This window comes from Leiobunum rupestre, chromosome 9, assembly GCF_980474605.1.
Source record: "Leiobunum rupestre chromosome 9, qqLeiRupe1.1.hap1, whole genome shotgun sequence".
Lineage (NCBI taxonomy): Eukaryota > Metazoa > Arthropoda > Arachnida > Opiliones > Sclerosomatidae > Leiobunum > Leiobunum rupestre.
The window spans coordinates 35,513,631-35,536,333 of record NC_143392.1 but is presented as its reverse complement, the minus strand read 5'-3'; the positions used below and the strand labels follow the sequence as shown (position 1 = coordinate 35,536,333).

General features: G+C 36.5%; 5 protein-coding genes across 13 annotated transcripts in view; 1 reads left to right on the top strand and 4 right to left on the bottom strand.

Moving 5' to 3' along the window:
- Nucleotides 1–5,203: 5,203 nt before the first annotated feature.
- Snr1 (SWI/SNF related, matrix associated, actin dependent regulator of chromatin, subfamily b, member 1) lies at nt 5,204–7,173 on the bottom strand. Its single transcript, XM_090159390.1, has 6 exons — nt 6,855–7,173; nt 6,677–6,782; nt 6,222–6,614; nt 5,997–6,163; nt 5,607–5,929; nt 5,204–5,548 (listed from the first exon to the last, which is right to left on the bottom strand). The coding sequence occupies exons 1-6, from the start codon at nt 6,927–6,929 to the stop codon at nt 5,509–5,511; spliced, it is 1,104 nt and encodes a 367-aa protein (XP_090015516.1). The 5' UTR covers nt 6,930–7,173; the 3' UTR covers nt 5,204–5,508.
- Nucleotides 7,174–8,040: 867 nt separating this feature from the next.
- Nucleotides 8,041–11,010, bottom strand: 14-3-3epsilon (tyrosine 3-monooxygenase/tryptophan 5-monooxygenase activation protein epsilon). 2 transcript variants are annotated; one of them, XR_016474096.1, is made up of 6 exons: nt 10,721–11,010; nt 9,781–9,980; nt 9,536–9,642; nt 9,104–9,453; nt 8,808–8,966; nt 8,041–8,752 (listed from the first exon to the last, which is right to left on the bottom strand). XR_016474096.1 is itself a non-coding variant. In XM_090159391.1 (5 exons), exons 1-5 carry the CDS (start codon nt 10,782–10,784, stop codon nt 8,911–8,913), a joined length of 777 nt encoding a protein of 258 aa, XP_090015517.1. In that variant the 5' UTR covers nt 10,785–11,010; the 3' UTR covers nt 8,041–8,910. The 2 variants fall into 2 exon arrangements, 1 of the variants encoding a protein (XP_090015517.1); XM_090159391.1 differs by having other exon boundaries at nt 8,041–8,966.
- A 446-nt stretch (nt 11,011–11,456) lies between these two features.
- On the bottom strand, nt 11,457–13,066 carry mRpL44 (mitochondrial ribosomal protein L44). Its single transcript, XM_090158078.1, has 9 exons — nt 12,941–13,066; nt 12,763–12,874; nt 12,514–12,698; nt 12,377–12,452; nt 12,228–12,312; nt 12,090–12,161; nt 11,883–12,031; nt 11,738–11,820; nt 11,457–11,664 (listed from the first exon to the last, which is right to left on the bottom strand). The coding sequence occupies exons 1-9, from the start codon at nt 13,026–13,028 to the stop codon at nt 11,507–11,509; spliced, it is 1,008 nt and encodes a 335-aa protein (XP_090014204.1). The 5' UTR covers nt 13,029–13,066; the 3' UTR covers nt 11,457–11,506.
- A 17-nt stretch (nt 13,067–13,083) lies between these two features.
- Nucleotides 13,084–17,840, top strand: LOC149927283 (large ribosomal subunit protein mL63). The gene is made up of 4 exons (XM_090158083.1): nt 13,084–13,205; nt 16,901–16,946; nt 17,440–17,551; nt 17,619–17,840. Exons 1-4 carry the CDS (start codon nt 13,178–13,180, stop codon nt 17,760–17,762), a joined length of 330 nt encoding a protein of 109 aa, XP_090014209.1. The 5' UTR covers nt 13,084–13,177; the 3' UTR covers nt 17,763–17,840.
- Nucleotides 17,668–22,703, bottom strand: part of LOC149927282 (uncharacterized) — a 15,519-nt gene continuing 10,483 nt past the window's right edge. For 6 of the 8 annotated variants that reach the window (XM_090158069.1, XM_090158066.1, XM_090158067.1 and 3 more), the window contains 10 exons: nt 22,535–22,644; nt 22,231–22,467; nt 22,059–22,171; nt 21,820–21,998; nt 21,507–21,753; nt 21,299–21,434; nt 20,508–20,702; nt 20,267–20,441; nt 20,104–20,208; nt 17,668–20,023 (listed from right to left, as the gene is read on the bottom strand). In XM_090158069.1, coding sequence (XP_090014195.1) covers nt 19,987–20,023; nt 20,104–20,208; nt 20,267–20,441; nt 20,508–20,702; nt 21,299–21,434; nt 21,507–21,753; nt 21,820–21,998; nt 22,059–22,171; nt 22,231–22,467; nt 22,535–22,644 — 1,534 coding nt within the window. In that variant the 3' untranslated portion in view covers nt 17,668–19,986. The remainder of the gene's footprint in view (nt 20,024–20,103; nt 20,209–20,266; nt 20,442–20,507; nt 20,703–21,298; nt 21,435–21,506; nt 21,754–21,819; nt 21,999–22,058; nt 22,172–22,230; nt 22,468–22,534; nt 22,645–22,703) is intronic. The other 2 variants (XM_090158071.1, XM_090158072.1) reach the window with 2 other exon arrangements.

The window sequence follows — 22,703 nt, the reverse complement described above, 5'->3', positions numbered from 1 at the left end:
AGAAGACAAGGTCCAGTGTACTAGGGCGCTGGAAGACATATCCCAAACGGGTGTGACAGTAGATGGACTGTGTTAAGTTGGCGTCCGTGACCATTTCGAAAAAACGCTTAGTGGCGGCATCAGCTGGGGGAACAGTGCGTCCTAAGGACCAGTTTACGTAGGGATAGTTAAAGTCCCCCAGCAGTATTAACTCCGAGCGAAGAGTTGCATTGAAGCGGAGAGTGGCTTGTAGGACGTCTAGCAGTTTAGTGTGGTTGTCAAAGGAGGGAGACCGGTAAAGAAGGCAGAACAGGAACGAACGTCCCGGGACGGAACACTGAACAATCAGGAAATCCAGCCCGTACTGGGAGGAGAGGGTGTCTGAGTCAGATGGTGACAGGATATGGTGCTGCAGCACAGTGCAGGAAGTAGGAAACATGAGAGCGACACCCCCTCCCTTTTGGGAACCAGAGCGGTGCCGGCGGAATATAGTAAACTGCGGCAGCCTCAGTTCGCCATCAAAGACCTCAGGTTTGAGACCAGTTTCCGTGAGAGCAACTATATCGACGTGGTTGGTGTAGATTATAGAGGCAAGTTCCGACGTCTTGTAGGTGGTTAGAGTACAGGGGTTGGTCAGCAGAAGCAAAAGCGGTTGACGTCGGGAAGAGTCACTCAGTGAGTTGGGAATAAACAGCCCCGAAAGGGGGTTCAGACAAGAAGATTGAGGAGTATTAGCAGTATTTACAGGAACCGCAGGAAGACAACCATCCTGAGTCGAATCAATAGCCGTGACAAGAACATTATCGTGCTTGGACGAATCCACAGGGTTAGTTAGAGATTTCCAGTCAGTTTCCGGGCAATTTAGTAAAGTTGGCAAAAATGATAGCTCACCTCGCTTTTCACAGGTACGGAGGCTTCGAGCGTTTAAAAGTAGATAGTTTGAGGAAGGGAAAGGCGCAGGAGGAAGGTTACCCATCGGGTGCGAATGTGGCGCCAGAATGGTTGTTTGAGTAAATGAATGTGGCCCAGGAATGGTTATTTGAGTAAAGGAATGTAGTGCAGGAATGGTTGTTTGAGTAGATGAATGTGATGCAGGAATTGTTGTTTGAGTAAAAGAATGTGGCGCCGGTATGGTTTTTTGAGGAAATGCTTGTCAGTATTGTTGACGGGGGCATTGTTGCCCTGAGTTGGACGATGCCGACGGGAGTGAGTATTGTTCATACCCCAAGGGTACAAAGTTTGGGGATATAGTTGAGCAGTAACTGTGTGGTTGAGGAATGGTAGGCATGACGAATTGTGGGAGGTTCGATAGGTGTTGAGGATGGTGCGATGCATGATGGGACCATTGGGGACTTGGTGGAAAGTGAGTAGGTGATGAATGTACCCCTAATTGTTGAGGTTTTTGAGAGTTGAAGTGTCCATGGTTTAGGTGGGAAGGTACTTTGCGGATAGCTCCGGTTGTATGAGTAGGGGGAAATGGGAGACGTGGTGTAGCATTTCGATGAGGTTTGGAGGCTAACGGTATTGGTACAACTTTGTAATTCCAAACGCGAAAATTTTTTTCACCATTCTGAAGGCGTCGCTGTAATTCACTTACAGCAGAGTGGTAAAGGCGCTGTTGGGTTATTGTACGATCAGGGCGAGTATGTAGTTCAAATGTTGGATCTTGGCGAAGGTAGGATATATGTTGAAGGAACTTAGATTTATTTTGTCCATTGTCAAATAAAAGTTTGAAAGGCCTAGGATGACCCGAGAGCGAAGGACGGTCACGTGGGAGGCGAAAGTATTTGATCTGCTGGGGTAGCTCGCACTGACGTAATAAGTCTGCAACTTGAGCGCGTCCTGAACAATCATCAGAAGATTGTTGATCTTCGGGGACGTTAAGTAGTAGCACATTATTTTTCCGTAAGTCTTCTTGACGTTTGTCGACAATCTCCTGAACCTTAGCGTTAACTTCAGATAAGTGGGTCGTTTCTCGTTTTTGAAGAAGAGGATCAATTTTCTCAAAAACATTATTTGTTATTTTGGAGATGTCAATCAGACTTTCCATTTTAGAAACGTAGGATGCTTCACGCGATTGTAAGGCCGAATCCAGGCGTGCGAAGACATCCGAGGCAATATTCGAAGCCTGAGTGTCAATTTTGTCAGTTAGGATATTGTGGCGTGAATCAAGGCCGACTTTAAACGCATTCGTTTCCACAGTGATTTGGTTAGATAACAAGTCAAATTTAGCGTCATGCGACTGTTCGAGTTTAGTCAGTGCAGATTCAAGATTATGGACACAGTTTTTAAATTGGTTAATATCACTCAACGTAGTCTGCATGAGAGTTTCGAGATATGACACTTTGTCGTCAATAGTTTGGTCATGCTTTCCGAGAGAAGTGGTTTCATCGCGGAGGAAAGACACCTCCATTTGGAGGAGCCTATGGTTTTCAGAAATGGCACACAGTTTGCAGACAAACGAGGTGTCATCATCTACCTCATCGAAAGTAATAGTATCATGGAGAGGGGAATTGTCAAATAATTCCCACCTGGCACATGTTTCACATCGGATCCAATCGAGAGGTTGTTCCAATATATCTCGCTTTTTTCTTTTAGTCTTGAAAGGTGCCGGGAGTAGTGGCTCACTCCTGTAATCCCAGGCGTCCGGGAGGCAGAGTTTGTGGATGGCCGTGTGAGGACCACCACCAATCCCCCACCCCTGTCCCCACGTATCCCCCCGTTGGCGTGGCCGTTACACATATCTCGCCCTGATTAATCAAATGGACGAGAGGACTGAATTGTCCCACACGTCACAATCGAATAAAAAAAAAAAAAGTCTTGAAAGGTTTATCTTTCGCCATTATGGAAACCCGCGGCCGCTATGAGCTTCGGCGTAAATTGCAAGAGAAATTAAAATATAAAATATATTTATATAATTTTGCTAAGCCTAACTTTTAGGAATCGAAATTTTCCCTCTTTTTACACAGCTAACGATATAATTTGAGGGAGTCTCGTGGACTCTTTACCCCCTTCTAAAGACATTATTTTAGGAGTCCCGTGATTTTTTTCAAGGGTTTTTGACGCGTGGACAGACTTGTAAATAGCGGCAGTCCATGCGTCAAAAACCCCTTAGAAAAATCAAGGGACTCCTAAAAAAATATCTTTAGAAAGGGGTAAGGAGTACACGGGACTCCTTCCAATTATATCGTAAATTGTGTAAATAAGGGGAAAATTCTGAGAATACAAAAAAAAATCGAATTGTATACTGGATGTTCGCTAGGCCACGGAGTCCTGAAGCCAAAACTATTCACTCACTTTGGGACGAAAAGAGTACACCTTTTACCCCAAACTACCAACTTCTTCCATACAATAACACCCAAACTGTATTTTGAAGTTTCTCGCTGTTTCCTAAAAATTACTCCAAAACTAGCGAATAGTTTTCGCCTCTGGACTCGTTGAAAAAAACAGATCGGCGGAAGGGTCCGGGTCCAGCGAAGGCATTTTTGTAAATAAAATAATAAATAAAATATTAAAAATAATTAAAAAAGTTAGGTCTCCAGAAAACTTGTCGTTCGCCGAGAGCGCCGTATTTGAAGAATTATGATCAAATTCGGTTTTGGTAACGTAATGAAAAATAATGAGCTAGGTGACGTCATTCTCTCTGGTGACGTTTAACTCTTGGCAGAACCACTCTTTGAGCTCTGATTGACTGAGATCTGGCTATCGTCTGCCACGGCGTTTGGCCCATTTGCCAGTTACACGGCAGCATTCTAGTCACCTATGAGATTTCTATGGTTCTTTCTGAAAATTATTTATTTATTTATTTATTTAGAAAGGAACTTTGCCAACCAAGCCGAATCCGGCTTATGCGCAGGCATTGACAGAAAGAAACAGTATAGTAAATTACCAATAAAGTAACAAAATAAAAAAGAAAATACATACAATTATATAAAAAATGAAATAATAAAAAAAAAAAAAACAAATTACAGGTACGTTAGACATACAGTCTAGGGATGGGATGCGAGGTGGTCTGTTACAGCAGTTCTAAATTTATGATAGTCGTTTATTGCAACAATATCCTGCGGAAGCTTATTCCAATCGTTAATTACTGAGTGGGCAAAACAATTAAGGCGTAAAGCCGTGTTGGCACGAGGTTTCTTAAGTTTAAGGGAATGACCTCTAGTGCGGTTATCTGTGTCTAGCGAAAAATAATCAGAGAAACCTAGATCTAATTTGTTGTTAAAAAATTTATGGAGCAGACACAGATTATTAAGTTTGTGACGCGCTGAAACAGGTTGTAATTTAAGGGCTTTTAATCGGGCAGGAGCAGGTCGCGATGAAAATTTGGTAGCTAATTTAGTGAATTTATTTTGAGCCTTTTCCAGTGCCAACTGGTCGGTGGTCAGATGCGGGGTCCAAATTGGGGAGCAATAGTCAAAAATTAGAAGGATCAAAGAGTTATAAAGCGATTTAACAAGAAGGGGCGACCGAAAATATAGATTCCGCCGCACTAAACCAGAGACCGCCCGGACACGTTTGGCAACTTTGTTAGCATGACCAAGAACTTACATATATAAGTTCTTGGCATGACTGGAGAATTTTAGGGTAGGGTCAACCTGCACACCCAGATCCCGCTACGAAAGAGTAGTATTAAGTGGGGTACCATTTAAGGTGTAAACAAAATTAAGGTTCGAGCGCTAACATATTTTAACGCGAATATGAAAAGACGCCTCTCAATATTTATACAACTTTGCTCAAACGGGGGTTCGAAACTTATTGACAATATGGTAAGTCTTATCGGAATTATTGAAAATATACGGTCTGTTGGTACTGACTACTGAATAAAATTATCGTAGAAAACGATAGTTATCGTATTGGCTGGCAACGCTGACTAATATCGATACTTTCTCCGCTAGGTGGCTTTTGAGATGAATTATGAATAAATTTCGACGACCAATACGGATCGAGAACGAAAGGACACAATTTCGCGAAGGCCATCTTTATATTTATAACAAGCTTCAATTAATACTGGTAAATTAATTTATTGGCTTTGGCGAAAAGGTATGCAAAACATTTAAATATTAAAATTACTATGTGAATTATGTTTATTATTCTTACCGTGATTTAATTAAAATCAAAAAGCTAGTTGACCTTTCAAGATCCAAAGATGTCTCTCTCTTTAACCCTTTACAATACAATCTTCAAAAGGACGTCAACTTTCGCCCTTGCAATCATTGGCGGCACATTTTTCTTTGAGCGAGCCTTTGACTCGGCAGCGGAGTATACTTATAGAACAATAAATAAAGGAGTAAGCTCATTTTGAGCAATTTATAAAAATTAATTTAAGCCTTTGTTTTATTTAAAGGCTTTTTCTTTCCAGAAATTATGGGAAGACATCAAACCGCAAGATTAACCAAAATGTTATTTTTAAAATTTGTATTATAACTTAAATAAAATACAGAAAATGGTAAAATAGATATAAACTGTGAATACATGTGTTACAATTGATTCTTGCATTTTTTATTGTTTCCATACACGAATACATGTTTACCAAGCTGGTGCAGTGTTGGCCAAACGCCGCATACGTCTAAAAAATATAAAATTATTATAATAAGTGTTAATACTAGAAAGATGTCATTATGTACCTTGTATTTCTGTCTTGATCTCTAATTTTCTTCTCCATTTCTGCATCAGTGAGTGTTTCTAAGAATGGGCACCACTGATCAGCCTCCGCTTGGTTTCGGAATGGCACTTCCACCATAGGTAATGGTGCCTCACTAAATGCGTAAGTTCGTTGATGCCACGAAATTTGCCCTCTAATACTGTAAGCAATAGCAGTAACAAATTCTCCACCAAGTCCCAATTCGGAGCACAATTTAAGGGCAAATTGTTCCGGGCTATTTTCCTTCTCGGACATATCCCATTCAAATTGATCCACCAATGATATATTTCCCACGTGAATGTTCAACTAGAAGAAAATAATTGGTTAACTTAACCATTTTATGAATTATTTGTCTCAAAAACACCACACTTACCTTCAGAATAACACGTTGATCAGCTTGATCTTCCAATAAATTATCTGTCGGGAAAGCTTCAATTTGTTGTCTAATAGATTGAGCAATTGAGGGAACAAATGTGAGAGGAGGAAGATCCAAATCATCACAAAGAACCTCAGCAAACTGCTCTGGAGTTATTAGAGATTCTGAAACACAAACCAAGTTTAAGTCAATAATAAAGCTATACGATTTTGTAAAATATACCATTTTTATTCCAAGTGAAGGTATCACGAAGTTTATGACCCTCAATTTCCATATCTAATCTGATAGGAACCAAAAATTCTTGCTGCGCCGCATTCTCGTGAATAACTGAAGGATCTAGATCATCATACAGAAGAGGAAAGGTGCGGGCTTTCTTAGTTCCAATTCTGTTTCGATTAATGGGAGTTGAACAAGGGACTGCGTCTAAATGATGAGAGCTATTTGGAATAGCCGGCATCCAAGTGCTTCCTCTTTTAGTTTTTGGTTCTCTGTTAACTGGTGGTTCGGTACTGATTGATACAGCTTTATATTTGTCATCTTTCCCTTCAAATATCTCATCAACTTCGGAGGCTTTTAGTAAAGTTATGTTAGTAGCGAGACTGTGAGGACCCAATCCTAGAATGAACCGAACAGTTAAACAAGAAGTGTCAAAATACTCTTCAGCTAGCGAGATTTACCTAAAGATGCAATTTTCTTTCTCTCCTCCACAGTTACTAGCCTTCTCCATAAACTCGGATATCTTTTGTAAAGGGAACCTCTGAACATACGCAAATAATTTCCCACCTAAACGTTCATACAACGTCAAAAAAAAATTAGTTACCATAAGTCAAAAAGTATCAAAATATCTAGTATTACTTCAGATCCAATATAAAAAAATTCGCTATTCTCTTCTAGCTGAAAAGCTGTCGGTTTTTCACCAAAAGTCCTCATGGTTTTTGTTATTAGACTATTTGTTAAAAGAAAATAATAAACGAATCTTTTGTTCAATCTCTCAAAATACTAATCGCATTTCTCCAGCGGCCAGCAGGACCTTCCCGTATCCTAAAATCGTTAGCTTTGCAGAGAAATCTTACACCATTTTTTTTATGCCGGGGCAAATACACTGTCGCCATCTCTATGAAAATATTTCAAACATTTCCGACCTGCCCCACCCCCTTTAATTTCTTTACTCTCAGGATTGGCTAAGAATAATATATAAAGAATTAAAATTTCTAGACTGATATTTTTTGTCAAGATAGAAACTTTACTGGAGTCACTAAAATTTCACAATACATTTTTTATTCGAGCGTATTAACAGCTCCTACCTCTATGTTTCCAGAGTATTTTTAACTGCCTACAATTAACCTTTATTATTTTAATGACTAATAACCCCTTTACAAATATGCGGGAATTTCTTTTTATATTAGTATATATAATTCATTTAATAAAAAGATCAAACAGTCATGATGCGTGATGAGTTTTTTTTAAGTACTGAACAAGTTCTGTAAATTTTCTCAATTTAATGGGCTCGAATTGCAAATACATTTAAGCAAATAATTGACATAGATTGTTTTCCTCCAATTATTTTTTTGTTTTGTTAAGGGAATGACCTGAAAATTGCGCACAGCCGAAATTTTTTTTTTGGAATGAAAACATGCAAATATTGCAATATTCCATTAAATTTTTTTAACTCTGCAAATAATGGAATGCATTTTTTTTTGACAGCAGAGATTTTTTCTTTAAAAGATTTTTGTTTTAAGGCATATGAGCTATTATGCACTAGGTTTTTTCTTTTTAGAATACAAATATTCACAGAACACGAGCCGAAAATAAAAACCAATTGTGAAAAAATGTAGGTTGCCAGTAAACTGTGATTTTAACTCTTTGCCATTATAAAAAAGTTTGATATATCGAAGATGTTTAAGATTAGTAGAAACGCGATTAAGAAATATTAAAAAAACTAAAGGAAAAATAATAACTGTAAATAATAGGCACCCATAAATAAAGAAAAATGATTAAATAAATTAAAACTCATAAAATGTTATCAAAAAGGCTGTACAACTTCTGAGAAAAAAAGTTTATTTTTATATAGAAATTGGAAAAAAAAGCTTAAACTCCCAAACAGTTTTTTTTTTAATCTAAAAGCTCTTTCCCTGAGCGATTAAGCTTAATTTTATTTTGAAGTTTGGAATGATGAATAATCCTTTTAGGTTTTAAAGACTACATCAACTGGCCTAAAATCAACCGAGAGCTTAAGTTCTCAAAACCCCTACAGAGACACCAAAGCACTTAAATAACGCACTGACAAGTACAATAAAACATGGCTATGCACAATTTTTTTTTTAATTTAAGAGGTCAAACAAAATTATTTTTAGTTATATTTATATATGTATAATAAGAAATTAAGATTATAATGGAGAGACAAAAATTACTATACACACTAATGACCTGTATATTTGTATTTTGTGTTTCTTTTTCTTAATATTCCAAAGTAGTATTCTAGTAGTTACGATCAATTACGCTTAAGTTCGCAGCTCAAGTTTTTCACCTAAAAAAACTTCTACTTCATGATTACTAATTTCTTTTTTTTTGGCAATGTGTGACAAACTTTTTTTCTGGAACTCTTTTAGTGAGCTTTTGCTGTAGAACTGCATTGGCGATTTTTTTGTTATACATATTACTGAAGAGAGAGAAAAACTAACAATCCTTATATTCACATTTCGCATGTTTTAAAAATTAAAAAATGGGTGCCCGTAAATTTCATAAATTTTTTCCTTTTAAGAAAAAAATATTAATGGTTGGACCAGATGAGCAAAATATGCAACCTACATTTACACAACAAAAATACAGACACCTGTAAGTCACAACAGGATGAATTGTCACAACAGATGGGGATTTTTTTTTAAGGTGGCAACGGTGCTATCTAAGGTTCTTAAGACACATCTTGGTCTTCGACATCTTGAAGCTGCTCTTTTTGTTCACCTTCACCTAATAAAGAGCATTTCAACTTGTACGAACTGTTTTTCAAGACAAGTCAAGTTAAGTTAAATTCTATCCCACCCCTCCTTTAACAAAAAAACTATTCCAACAATATGGTACAGAACAAAATTAAAAAATATATTTACCTTCCCCATCGTGTTGCATATCAGATGTCCATAATGTTAAATTATCTCGCAACAACTGCATGATGAGCGTAGAATCTTTGTAACTTTCTTCGCTGAGCGTGTCGAGTTCCGCAATGGCGTCGTCAAAGGCAGCCTTGGCAAGGCGACAGGCTCTATCTGGGGAGTTCAATATTTCGTAGTAGAAGACCGAGAAGTTAAGCGCTAGGCCTAACCGAATGGGATGCGTGGGTGGTAGCTCCGTCATCGCTATGTCACTAGCCGCTTTGTACGCAACCAAGCTGTTCTCCGCCGCTTCTTTTCTGTCATTACCTGTGGCAAACTCCGCCAAATACCGGTGATAATCTCCTTTCCTGTGAAAAAAAAAATTAAATCGTAAAAACCACCTAGCACTGCCAAAAAATAAAATAAAAAAATTCATAAAATAGAGTTTACATTTTATAATAGAAAACCTTGGATTCACCAGTTGTGGCTGTTGGGATTAAGTGTTTATCAAGAACATCGAGTATATCTTGGCATATATCTTTCAATTCAGTTTCGACCTGGTGTAGTTTATCAAATAATTTTTTTTTAACAAATTGAAGAAAAAAATTAGGCCTAATTATTGCCGCTCTATAAATTTATCACAAGTTACAAAGTTGCTGCTGATGACTAGCTTCCAATATGTAATGTTATAGTACCTGTAGCCTATATTGCCTAATCATTTCAAGCCTGCTTTCAGATCCTTTATTCTCCTCTTTCTGTTCAATACTACTAATAATCCTCCACGAGGCTCTTCGTGCTCCTATAACGTTTTTATAGGCAACTGAGAGGAGATTTCTTTCTTCTACCGTTAGCTCTACGTCCAAAGAGGCAACTTTCTTCATAGCTTCCACCATTTCTGAAAGAACAAGGTACTCAAATTGGTAGCGACTAATTAGGGTTATATCTTATTTGAATCAAACATTAGGGGTCAAATAATTAAATGGTCACTAACAAATTTAAGTAAACATACCTATACAATTGAGATCTAAAAATAACTAGGAAACAAGATATATTTTGATTAGGAACACTGAAAAGTTAAAGATAACCAGGACCATAACCAACTATAGTTCAAGGTCAAAGATAAAGTAATCTGAAAAATCAAATTTTGATTGATGGTACTTTGGCTATCACAATAAGCTAACACCCTCATTACCTTATAATTAGATTCAATGTTTAGGTTACCATTTAATCATTAGTCTATCATTGGGACTAGGTCAATTAGATTTGCCCTACATAACATTTTGACTTGTCTACGGAAATTGAGTCAAGGAGGTGCGCCGAAAAGGCCTAACCCTAAATATTGATACCAAGGCCTTGCTCCCGAAAAAGCGCTAGACGCAGAAAATAATACCGCAAGGACTTATGCAGGGCCTCGATATCAAAGGCCTATTTTTGAAAGACGCGAAAAATTATTAGAAAAGCAATCAATAGGTCGAATTAAGAGCATTTTGCTTAAAGATGAGATTTCATTAATTCACAAGCGTAAACTACGATAAAACGAAACGTTATATACGCGATAATACCGAAGCTTCAGTTTTAGATTAACCAAGGGTTAGTTAGGGGCACTAAGCCTAAATTCTAAGAACTTCAACTTACCATCGTATCTTTCTGCCTGTTCGGCCAGTTTGGCTTTGTACACGTTATCTTCCCTATCCGCCATTCTTTACGGAATTTGAGAATAGCAGATTATTTGGAAGAAATCTAGAGCTAGTTTCTTTTAGAATTGACCACGCAGATGGCTTTAAGATCTTCCAAAATTCAAGACGAGTCTCTTACCGTCCTACGAATTCTTTCACCGCCTAGAAAAATTAATGGAGGAGATGCAGCATGCCGGTGAACAGCAGAATGACGTCGTACGAGACTCGCCGACTGCAGTGCGCAAGCTCAAAACAGGGATGTCAGATGACTTATGTCATTTTTCGCCAAACAAATTTTAAAAAAGCGACCAATTCTTGGTCGATGCGAAATAAAAATAATAGAATAGTTAAAAGTTTTCGCTTAAAAAACAAATTTATATTTTAAGATATATAATATTTGGGGTTTAATTACGTCTAAACACGGGAGGTTACAATCATTTACCCGGGAACGAGGCAAGAATTATTTTTTGGAATCAATTTGACTATAAGCCGCCCAAATTAAGGGAATAACCGCCAATTTGGCACACCTGGTAGGCTAGCTCACTCCCTTTCAAAGAATAAACCGACACCTATTTTATCATGACGTCATTGGGGAAAACTCCATGGCGTCCCGCCAATTTTCAGCCCCTAGCGGGAGGGTGCCAAGGTAAAGGGAATGATGAAGGGAAATTCACAGAAAGGCGGGAAGAAAAAAATTTCTAAAAAGAATTCTAACTTTATTTTTCACTGTAATGACAGTACAAATTTAATTTGAATTTTCTTCTTTTTTCACACCGCTCTCAATTTCAGTTCGCGTTGAAAGCTTAAAATTGAAAGGGGTCCTGCTATCTTTTATCCCAAATATGATTTTTAAAGCATCCAAAGCAGCCATTTCAATAGCGGTCTCAATTGTTTCACCAGGCCCTTTAAACACATCAAAAATTAGCATACACGCATACATTATATTAAAACTTTATTAATAAAACATAAAAAGAACCTTGTCCTATTAATTCCTTATCTATGTACAAGCCAACTATGTAAACTGAAAAAATCGTGTTTCTCCCCGTTTCTCTTAGCAGCCTAAAAAAAATATTATTTTAAATATCTACCATTACTTTGAAGAATAGAAAATGACATTATACCTGGCCTCTGGTTCTGCTCTCCCTTGTTTAGTTAAAATATTACGTAGTGTTCCCATTGAATAAGGAATATCCCAAATATCCATTATATCTTTACCTATTAACTCTGTTATAACTAATTCTAAGACAAATTTTTTGGCTTTAATAGTTCCCTGTAAAATAATTTACATTAATTTCTGCAATTTTGTTATTGATATTGAATGCACAAACCTCATCTTTCACAATTGCACCGACTAAAGCTTTCAGAGTTAAAGATAATGTTTTATTTTTAACAGGAAAATCCTTAAAATATTAACAAAAAAATTAACATTGATAACTGATCCATAAAATCATAAAATCTAAACTTACAGCGGATAAAATAAGGTCTGTCATTCCAATATTCCGAGCTATATTTGACAGGTTTTCCTCAGACATCAAATAATTGTGTAGCGTTCTAAAAATGGTTTTTAGTTTACAAAATAGCTATTTATTCTACCAATTTAAACATTACACATTACATTAATCCATCTTCGGGCAAGTTTGGTAATTGCTCTTTTAAGTACGAAAACACAAAGTCTGACATAAATGGTGCACCTATTAAAAAAATGCCACCTTAAAAATAATCAAATTTTAATACAGTTATAATTTTAATTACCAATTTTAACTAAATCAGTATTATCCACTAGATTTAATACCGCATCAGAGGCTATTCCCAACTCTTTCCTGGATTCTAATTCTTTTTCAATGTATGATGGATGGATAAGGGTTTGACGCAGAGTTTCTTCGCAGAGGTTTTCATTTATCCTCTTATTAAAAGCAAATATTTCTGCAGAATGGTTCCTGGTGATAAAAATACCATTAATGGCAAAACCACTCAAACTTCACTTTTTTTAAACGCAATTACCAGTTAACAAATGCTGATCGTGGTCTGAATACTTCTTTTTCCAGTTTTTTCCTTGATTTCATTTCTTTCCACACGGCTACTTGCCATCTTTTGACTCCTCTTACACCAATGTCTTTAAAAAAAAATAAAACATGTAAATAAAATAAACATTATCAAAACTATAATAATAATAACTTACCTTGTAAATTAGTATTATGAAAATTTACATTTCTTCTTAACAAATTAAAAAAAGTCCCCGAGCAGCACCGGGCGATGGAAGCCGCCATTACTTATCAAAGGGGTCATACAGAATTACAGATAGGTCATAAGTTATAAAACAATCGTCTGCTTCCACTTGAAGCAGAAGAAACTTGAAATTTCCCAACTTTAATGTCATTAAACTTCAATCAATAGTTCATCTAACGGAAAACTAATTATGCGGCTTTCTGAAGTATTATTTAGAGGTAACATAACTGTTTTTCCACGAATGTTTCCATTTATATTTCATACAATTCTAAGCTTTTCCCGTTTCATATTATTATTACCCTAAGTAAAATAATTTTAATAAGTATGAAACTAGTGTAATTTGATGACTGCATTATTTTTGAATAGTGAAGCTAAAGAAGTATTAGAATAGAGCCACAGCTACCTAGTTGAAAATTCGTGAACTATACTTCTGGCAATTTAATCGGTCAGCTGGTTTATTTATTTATTGAGAGGGTACATAATGCGCCTAAGCTAATTTTGTGGCTAACCTACTAGGAGTAGGTTTTCAAATATCATTTTCCATTTGGAAACTCTCAAATCTAAAGTTCTATTTGCATGCTCGGGTCTGCTCTGCTCTGATGAATTTTGTCATGTTCCATTTACTGTTCTCTAGTGCTTCAAGATTACTTGAAACCAATCCGCTAATTATAGCGTTCTCCATTGGAACTACTCAGAGAGTGGCGGGATTTGGTCTCCTACATCATCGCTCTAGATCGGAGGTGCTTGGAGGACCGATCTAAATTGCTCCCTTCCGAAAGCCAAGCAAAAGTGTATGAAGTTGTATTCCATTGGCGATCCAAATGATCCATAAATTTCGACTTGTCTCGAGAGATGGGGTAGCTCGGATCAATCCATGAGAGAGCAACAGGGTCAATGGAAAACCTAAATCCATCTCGGAACTGCTCCTTTTTTCCCAATGGAATACATTTCGTGTTTTGGATTGATACGAGACTGCTTGGAGCAGCCCAATGGAAAACGCTATTAGCCTTTTCAGTATACATAGTGGCCAATGGTAGCAGTTCATAAATTGCTGAATTTTCTTCTATGAAAAAAAGCTTCAGCTTAACAGAGGAAAGTCCAGCAGTTTATGAGCTTCTTACGTTTGCAGATAAATGGATCAATATGGCACTCGGGAGAAGAATTTTGGATGTTCCAATTTCTATTCGAATTAATTTTCATGTGTTCCTTTTTCATATCATTAATAAATTGATTAAATCTTCAAAACATATTCCAGTACTTTCTCGATCAGAATGAAATCAATGACGTTAATATATAAATATTACGTTAATTGCCTTCCGCTTAAATGTTTTACACGCGCATTAAAATTTTTCACATGCCAAAGTTGAGAAACGTGCTAATGGAAATCAAGATTCTTTGGTACTTTCAGCCCAGGGGCTAATTATGCAATAACATGCCCCTCTGACCAAAATTTCCAGAGGTGGAGGAGGAGGATTTGGGTTTGGGCTGCTGGTGAAGTACACGTTGGTGGGAACTTAATTAAAATATTTTTTGGTCCATTTTACTTGGCCCCAAGCTTCCCCCCTATTGCACAGCTCTGGCAGCGTACAGAGTGCTTAACGCCGCATTTATATGGTCGATAGTAGAGAGTAATAAACCCTCAAAATCTGCTTCCTCTTTTTGCCAGCATGGAAATATTCCACTAATTATAGCGGGTTCGCCAAATGGAAGCCAAAAATATATTTGTTAAAATGAAAACTCAGGCACTGGAAGTGGATCTTAAGTAGAGGTGGGCACTAGCATACCAAAAAGTTACCAATGCACAATTGTCAACCCACAATATGAAAATACCCCCCCCCTGTCAATAAAAATACCCCACCTGAACGATATACCCACCCGTGGGTTTTGATTGTAGGTTCGTGTCGCCTGAATAACGTAGAAATGGTAAAAACTGGAATAACGTGGAATGTATAAAAACTGGAATAGCGTGGAAAGGACAATAACTGGAATAATTCGGAATGTATAAAAACTGGAATAATGCGGAATATACAAAACTGGAATAACGTGGAATGTATAAAAACTGGAATAACGTGGAATGTATAAAAACTGGAATAGCGTTGAAAGGACAATAACGTGGAAAGGACCATAACTAGAATAACATTGAATGCACAAATTGCAATAACGTGGAAAGTTCCAAAACTGCAATAGCATAGAATGTACCAAAGTCTAAAACTGTAATAACGTGGAAGGTACAAAAACTGGAATAACGCAAGGGGGGGGGGGTGCAAAAACTGGAATAACGAAAATTTAGAACCAAAACTAGAATAGCTTGGAGGGTACAATAACTGAAATAAGTGGAAAGTACCAAAGTCCAAAACTGGAATAACGTGGAAAGTACCAAAACTAGAATAACGTGGAGATTACAAAAACTGAAATAATGTGGAAGGTACCAAAACTGGGATTTCGTGGAAGGTACAAAAACTGGAATGACGTTATTCAGGTTCCACGTTATTCCACTGGCTCGATCTTTTACACGTTATTCCGTATATCCATCATAATTTGGTATTTTCAAGCTCTATTTCCGACATTCAAACGATTCTATGACCCTTTAAAAAAATATTACGTGAGGTAATGGAAACTAATCGACAAATATTTATCTAATCGCGACAGCAGTAACCATTACTCGTTAAAAGAATTATGCTTTTTTACAAAACCATATCCCAACGAATCACAAAAAATGTACCATAAATAATTCCATAATATTGACTCTTGAAACAGACACTAAGAAGAGCTGGTTCTGGAATAAAAATTTGTACGACGTTTCCGCCAAAATAATCTATTAGTTTGTTTAGAATTATTCTGGTGGAGAGAATTACACTATTCTACTGTTCGTCGACGATAGCGTATTGGGGCTACACTTTTACTCCTCAAAAGTGGGAGTTGAGAGTAAACTGATCAAATCGTCTGTTTATCCAGAATTAATCTGATAAAATGGCCACGTTTTTAATCTAACTCTAACTATTCACCTCCACCAAATATCAGTAAAATGACGTCAAATGGTTATTCTTGTTAAAATAATCCAAAATCCCCGACTGGGAAACGCTATAAGATCTCTGGTGTGACCCTTTAAGAAGGGATAAATTCAAATTAAAACTAACTAAATGGACCAAAAACTTTTCTTTCTACTTTCTCCAGACTTTAAGTTGGATATCGTTATTTTTGGTAACCTAAAAATGAAATTGGAACACCCAAAGAAAATATAAAAGAGGAATAGAAACCGTAGCTTTTAGAAGGCATTAAAACTTTCAACGATTGATAGCTATTGCTTTTGACAAACTTTCAGTAAATAATATTTCAATACAAGAAGCTTACGCCATAACATTACCGGAAGTGAGTAGCTCTAACATATAACGAGATAAATTTATATTAGTCTTTATTTCTTTGGCGAACCATTTGTAATTTGGTCAACAGGAATAAACTAAATTTCCAATTAGAGATTGTTAGTGGCGAAGCAAGGTAATAATAGACGCTTCAATAAAACATCTTCAAGGAAATCGCCAAGAAGAAGTAATATTTACCGAGCCAGGACCTGTAAGTTACTATTTATATAGCTTGTTGAAATAATGGAAACCTTTCTCCTGTAACTTATGCTATACGTGTTTAATATTAACTAGGTAGCTTTTTCTGACGTATTAAGGCTTAAGCAAAAACACGATGTTCGATTTACAGGTGAAAAGTTTCCATTATTTTCATAAGCACTATAAAAACAGTAACTTGCACTTCCTGGCTCTCGGATATATTACTTCTTGGTGATTTCCTTGAAGGTGTTTTATTTAAGCGCCTATTATAATAAGAAAAAATGTATAGGCAAGCCAAATAGTGTCATACTTAATCATTGGTTTGTTACTTATCTTATTGCAATAACGTTTTTCAGGACGTTTCCACTTCATTAAAAGGGTTCCAGGAAACTTATATAAAGGGTAATTAAAGTTATATTTTCATTTAAATCAAGTTACAACCAATGTGAACATTGAAAGTTAATCATACTACCATAAGTCTATACATATCTTTAACAAGTATGTTATTCAATTGGAAAATTTACTGACATAGACAATAGCGCTTCTAGCGAGAAAAATACGCAATTTAATGGAAAACAAAAATGGCGCTGATAAAACTAAGTGTCTGGATTTAATTGAACTACATCGTGACACTGATGCTCATACTTCTTATGTAGCACACCAGCGCCTCAGGGGGTTTCCTTACAAATTAGATTCTACCATGTAGTTTTCCCTACCCTATTATTGCTGCTCTTTAAAAAGAAATTACTACGTCTTGGTACAGCTTCCTGCACATATTAGGAAATGACTCTCAATAAAAATGTAACACGGGAAAAGATAAAGGACTTATACACTTATATTTATAAACTTACGATACTACTACCAATAATTTTTACCTCTTTTTGACACTTTTCAGTAAAAATAGAATTGTGCCGCCAGTTACAATGGGTGATAGAATGAAGGTATATTATCAACTCACTGTTGAAGAGGAGAATATGGTTTATCTTAACCGACCTTATTTAACGCAAGTGGGTGGAGATGCAAATATTAAAAAATTTTGTTTGTCAGCTTACCTAAATGAAAATTATAATTTAGGAACAGGAACTGTGGCATACGAGAGAACTGAAATTACCACAAGAAAGAATAAAGAAATTGAAACTGTTTAATAAAACACACATGCCGGATAGATTATCAACTGATCATTTATCCTATTTAGGCACTTTCCGGCCTTGGGAATAATTTGTGTTCGTTACCATTTTAAAATAGTTCATTATGTCAATTATTTAAAGCAAATAAAACTTTATTATAAAAGGCGAATTTTGTACTTTCTATAACAAATTATTCAGAAACATCAAAAGCATCCACTTTTTATAACCTCGGCCTATCATTTTTTTAAATTAGTATTTTTAACATAGCACCAACAAAAATTTAGTATGAATACCGTATTGGAATGTGCAAAATTTATTAAAATGGCTAAAAGTTTTTTACGCTATTTTAATGCTACTGGTTTTTATTAGCAAAAAGCTACATTTATAGCAAAATATTAAAAATCTTTTGAATATTTGTGAAATTTACTTTTGTGAGGTGTGAAAGGCTTAAGCTTTGTTAAATTTATCAAAAAAATACAGAATACGGACTGAGATTCCTAATAAATAGGTCAAGTTTTGTTTTCTTTTATATATAATTTCAATGTTAAATTTTTAACAAAATCCTTTTCAAATATACGAAACAAGACTCCTAATAAGTAATGTTTCATTTTCTAGACCTACATCGTTAGTTTTTTTGGTCCTAAATATCACAATTTACGCAATAGGCAATCTAAAATGTAAAGCCATTTTGGTGTTATGAATTTCTAGAGGCACAATCAAAGAATAATTCCCAGGGTGCTTCAAAATGAACTGAATTTCACCTTTCTAAACAGTTTGCGGATCTTCCAAACCCAACAACTACGAGATTGTGACATTGCAAGACTAATAATTTTAGTCCCATATAACATTATAAGGAGGGATTAGTTTAAAAAAAATTTAATTATGACATTAGAGGAACAGCTTTTCAAAAATAACAATGTTAAAAATATAATACCTTAGCTGGTTTTTATTATGGCAGCTGTCTATTGTTATGCGCTATTTAAAAACTGTCCAAATAAGGATATTGAAAAGCCCGTTATAGTTTCAAAGTTAGGCACTTTTAAGATTTTGACTAAACCTTGAGCTTTTCCTGAAAAAACAACAGATCTGAGAATCCATTTAAAAAATAATACTTAAAAATAACCACAACCTGAAGCATTATGAACAATCCCATATATATTTACGGTATTATAACTAACTCGCGAGACTAGAATAAAACTAATCAAATTTAAAAGAACGTTGGCAAAGAAGATTCCGTTACTTTGAGATTAATCTCCCAATTGGTTAGAAACTAATAATAATCTGGCAAGGAAATTAATAAGGTTTTAAGGCCAATGAGATTTTCTGAGGATCAGAGAACATGGTTTACACATGGCTGAGTTTTCTTACTGAAATTCAAATTCCAAAACAATAAACCTAAATCTAACAGCTTCATATTTAAAAAAAATTAACAAATAGAAAAACAGTGCCTTTGAAAATCTTGGCATTAAAAAACAAGCCTTTCTAAGGCTACAAGAAATTAAACTTAACAAAAATAGTACTTAACGCAATAACCTATTAATATATCTCAATCATTACAAACTACGTTTAATTAATTTCTACCGGGTAAATCACGCATACCAATATTTGCTGGTATCAAGTGCATCATATTATTTTTGTTCAATCTATCTTTACAATAAATATAGAATTTTGCAGCAAAATGTACCAAAATAGGCTAAATTTTCTTACTTTACCCTGGCAGAAATACCATATAGAACTTTTTCAAAACGCCAAGTTTGATGGTTAAAAATATAGTGCAATAACAGGCGCACCCCTACCATTAGAGAAAATGGAGCAGAGAAAAAGGCCTATTGGAACGAATGGCCAAAACATTTCAATCATCTTCACTTATGTCTATCTAATAGAAAGTGATGAAAGGCAAATGCAAGTACTTTACTTGAATCGGTGCATTGGTAAAAAAGAAAAACCTTATCTCCCTAAAATACGCAGAGCTTGTGATTATTTTTTGCATTTTTTAACAATTGTTCTTAGAAAGGGTCAATGATATTTTTATGACGTTAAATGGTCCAGCTAGTACATATGGATTACTTGTAACATTAATTATAATAAACAGGCTTTGTCCATTGAGGGAAGAAATGGTAGACAACAATAGTATTAATTGGACTAATGGGGCGGGGACAAGGAGATAATTAGTCCAACAACAAATAATGTCAAACGAAAGGGCCTATTCAATAAAAGAAACGTCAACATTATAACGTCCCGTGTGAAATAGGTAGGAATATTGGTTTCTTTACGTATTTAAATAATTGTTGACCAAATGACGTTGTTGTCATAGTTTAACACATATCTGAGATCCACCCTTGTGGATTTGATCTTTGCAAAAAATAGAGAGTTTGTTAGTCTTAGAAAAACTCGAAACAAAGATCTAGAAAGCAATTGGAATTGTCTCTCACTTTATGTCCGATTTCTTAAGTACGTTCCCTTTGCTGACGTACGAGGCGTATTGCGACGCAACGGGGTCCATTCCCATCGCCGCGACAGCCACCACTTTGTCTCCGCTAAAGTAAAAGCTCATTTTCATTCGTTCTCAAAAAGTTAGGCGTTTTCACTTCCTACCTGCACGCGTAGCAGACAAATTTCATAGCTTCAAGGTCACCGTCAATGACGTAATCGTCAACGCCAAGACCACAACCGGCATATCGCAAGCTCTTTCCAAACATGGAAGCCCAAAAGAACGGGACTGTGTGTAGAGGTTTCCCTTTTCCCAACATGTGTTTCGCAGCCGTTCGACCTAGAACGCGCAATTTTGACCTTGAGTTTTAAAGCGATAGGATTATAAAAGCAAAAGTCAACTAACCGTGTGTTTGGGCTATTTGCCAGTGACCGATCGTGACAAATTCGTCGTCGTAGGTGGACAACGGGAACTCTACAATATCGCCACCGGCAAAAATTCCGTCTGAGGATGTCTTCAGGGTCTCGTCGACGGGTATATAACCATTTTCGTTCATTAAAATGCCACTACTCTTGAGGAATTCCGTAGCGGGTCGAACACCTAAGGCATAAACAAAGAATTTGTAGCGTAATAGTTAATTTTGTTGGGCTATGCGATTAGTGGTTTTAGGCAATCGAGTCGATTATCGAGTATCAAATTTTTTTTCACCGAGTATTCCAGTCAAGTAATATTGAAGTTGATTCAAGTAATTGAGTACTTGATTAAGGGTAAACTTTCTCTTATTCGAGTCAAGTAACTAAAAAAAACCTGGAGTAATATTTTTAACGAGTCGGGTTATCGAGTCCTTGATTAAGAGCTGGTTTTATTCAAGTGATTATGAAATTGAATTTAAAAGGAGTATAAAGTAACTTTCAATGCTGAAAAATATTAATTAATTAACTTTGTAGGTACTGTTTATTTCCCCCAAAAATCTTTTAAAAACCCCTCTTCGAACTTTGAAGCAATGCAGATAGAAAAACCAATACTCGACGAGTTTAGAGAGCAGCTTATTCGAGTAATCGGGTACCCGACTATGATTTGATAATCAACGAGTTTTCTTCAACTACTTAGTCGAGGTAGAGATCGAGTACTCGCTGATGTTCGAGTATTCACACAGCCCTAAAATTTTGGTGAGTAAAATCAGATGTAAACCTTACCAATTCCTACCACGCAAACATCCGCGTTCAAAGTTTGGCCATTCTTTAACTTGACGGCCTTCAACTTGCCGCCTTCACCAATGAATTCTTGTACCTCCGTTTCAAAATGGAAATTGACTTCTTTCTCGGCGAATAGCTACGTAATAAACAATCTTTAGAATCACGTACGACCATTCACGATGTAAAGAAGTAATGGCAAATATTTTACCTTGGTCAACCTTTCACCAACTTGGGGTCCAAAAACGTTGGCGAACGGCGTCGAGCTGCGACCAACGACGTCGACGGACTTGGCCTTACCGTGAAGGTAGGCCGCGACCTCCATTCCAATAAATGAAGTACCAACAACGACCGCGCTCTTGTCTTTGGCAATGTCCGCAATCTTATTAGCATCTGATGGCGTTCTCAAATAACACACGTTTTCTAAATCACCACCCGGGACGTTCAAGGTTATTGGACTAGATTGGTAAAAAAGTCGCTAATTGAGCAAAGTAGTTAACAAAATATGCTAGTAAACGACTCACCGCCCGCCTGTGGCTATCATTAAAGCAGTGTAGCTAATTTTGGTTCCGTTTTTGCATTGGACCGTTTTTCCAGCTTCGTCTACTGACACTACTTCGTGACCCAACATAATTTCTATGTCTCCTTCGCTGTAGTATTCTGGACTTCTTAGAGCAATATCTTTTCCCGTTGAACTTAAAGCCTAGATGTAAATGATAAGAGTGAGTAAGAGCAAAATTCGAATCAAGCGCGTATCAGGTACCTTGCTCAATTTCGGTCTATCGTAAGGTTGGTCGTTTTCTTTGGTCAGCACCACAACTCGACCGGAAAAGCCTTGTTGTCTCAGCGTTTCCGCGCAGGCTTCTCCAGCACCACCTGTTGGGATTATAACCAATTAAATTTCCGCTGTAAAAATGTTGGAAATGAGCGTTTACCTCCGCCAATAATGACGAAAGTTCGGGGATCGGACGATTTTCTTTTGGCCAGTTCTTTGGTGCGTATATTACGTTTTAAGAGGTCGGCTGGAGCGCTAACCTTGACCTCGCCTCCCTCAACCTTGACGCTGTAGCAAGGTACGCTGTCTAGACCAGGAGAATCTTCGATGTCTCCCGTGGATGTATTGAAACAAGCCCCGTGCCACGGGCATCGGATCTTACCATTGTAAAACACGCCTGAAAAATATTTTTTTTTTGTAAAATTGAACTTAATAACACTAAAGCTGAATCATCGAGTTCTTACCTTTAGAAAGGGGCGCTCCGTAGTGTGAGCATTTGGTACCGATAGCGGAGTACACTCCCTTATCTCTGCATAGCAAGATACTTCCTTCTCCAAGCGGGAAAACCTTCATTCTGAAACAATAAATTTCATTTTAAATAACGGCATTAGAAGTGTAAAATAGTAAAAAGCA

What these genes read in the sequence shown, in the direction of transcription:
- Snr1 (XM_090159390.1), bottom strand. Translation starts at nt 6,929, where the DNA reads ATGAGGACTTTTGGTGAAAAACCGACAGCTTTTCAGCTAGAAGAGAAT. An exon ending in AAAGAAAATTGCATCTTTAG is followed by an intron (nt 6,615 to 6,676) that starts GTAAATCTCGCT and finishes GGTTCATTCTAG; the next exon opens with GATTGGGTCCTCACAGTCTC. An exon ending in ATCAACGTGTTATTCTGAAG is followed by an intron (nt 5,930 to 5,996) that starts GTAAGTGTGGTG and finishes ATTTTCTTCTAG; the next exon opens with TTGAACATTCACGTGGGAAA.
- 14-3-3epsilon (XM_090159391.1), bottom strand. Translation starts at nt 10,784, where the DNA reads ATGGCGGATAGGGAAGATAACGTGTACAAAGCCAAACTGGCCGAACAG. An exon ending in TTAGGCAATATAGGCTACAG is followed by an intron (nt 9,643 to 9,780) that starts GTACTATAACAT and finishes AAACTACACCAG; the next exon opens with GTCGAAACTGAATTGAAAGA. An exon ending in TATGCAACACGATGGGGAAG is followed by an intron (nt 8,967 to 9,103) that starts GTAAATATATTT and finishes GCTCTTTATTAG; the next exon opens with GTGAAGGTGAACAAAAAGAG.
- mRpL44 (XM_090158078.1), bottom strand. Translation starts at nt 13,028, where the DNA reads ATGGCGGCTTCCATCGCCCGGTGCTGCTCGGGGACTTTTTTTAATTTG. An exon ending in TTGCCCGAAGATGGATTAAT is followed by an intron (nt 12,313 to 12,376) that starts GTAATGTGTAAT and finishes AACCATTTTTAG; the next exon opens with AACGCTACACAATTATTTGA. An exon ending in AGAGCAGAACCAGAGGCCAG is followed by an intron (nt 11,821 to 11,882) that starts GTATAATGTCAT and finishes TATTTTTTTTAG; the next exon opens with GCTGCTAAGAGAAACGGGGA.
- LOC149927283 (XM_090158083.1), top strand. Translation starts at nt 13,178, where the DNA reads ATGCGGCTTTCTGAAGTATTATTTAGAG. An exon ending in CCAGGAAACTTATATAAAGG is followed by an intron (nt 16,947 to 17,439) that starts GTAATTAAAGTT and finishes GACACTTTTCAG; the next exon opens with TAAAAATAGAATTGTGCCGC. An exon ending in ACCGACCTTATTTAACGCAA is followed by an intron (nt 17,552 to 17,618) that starts GTGGGTGGAGAT and finishes ATTATAATTTAG; the next exon opens with GAACAGGAACTGTGGCATAC.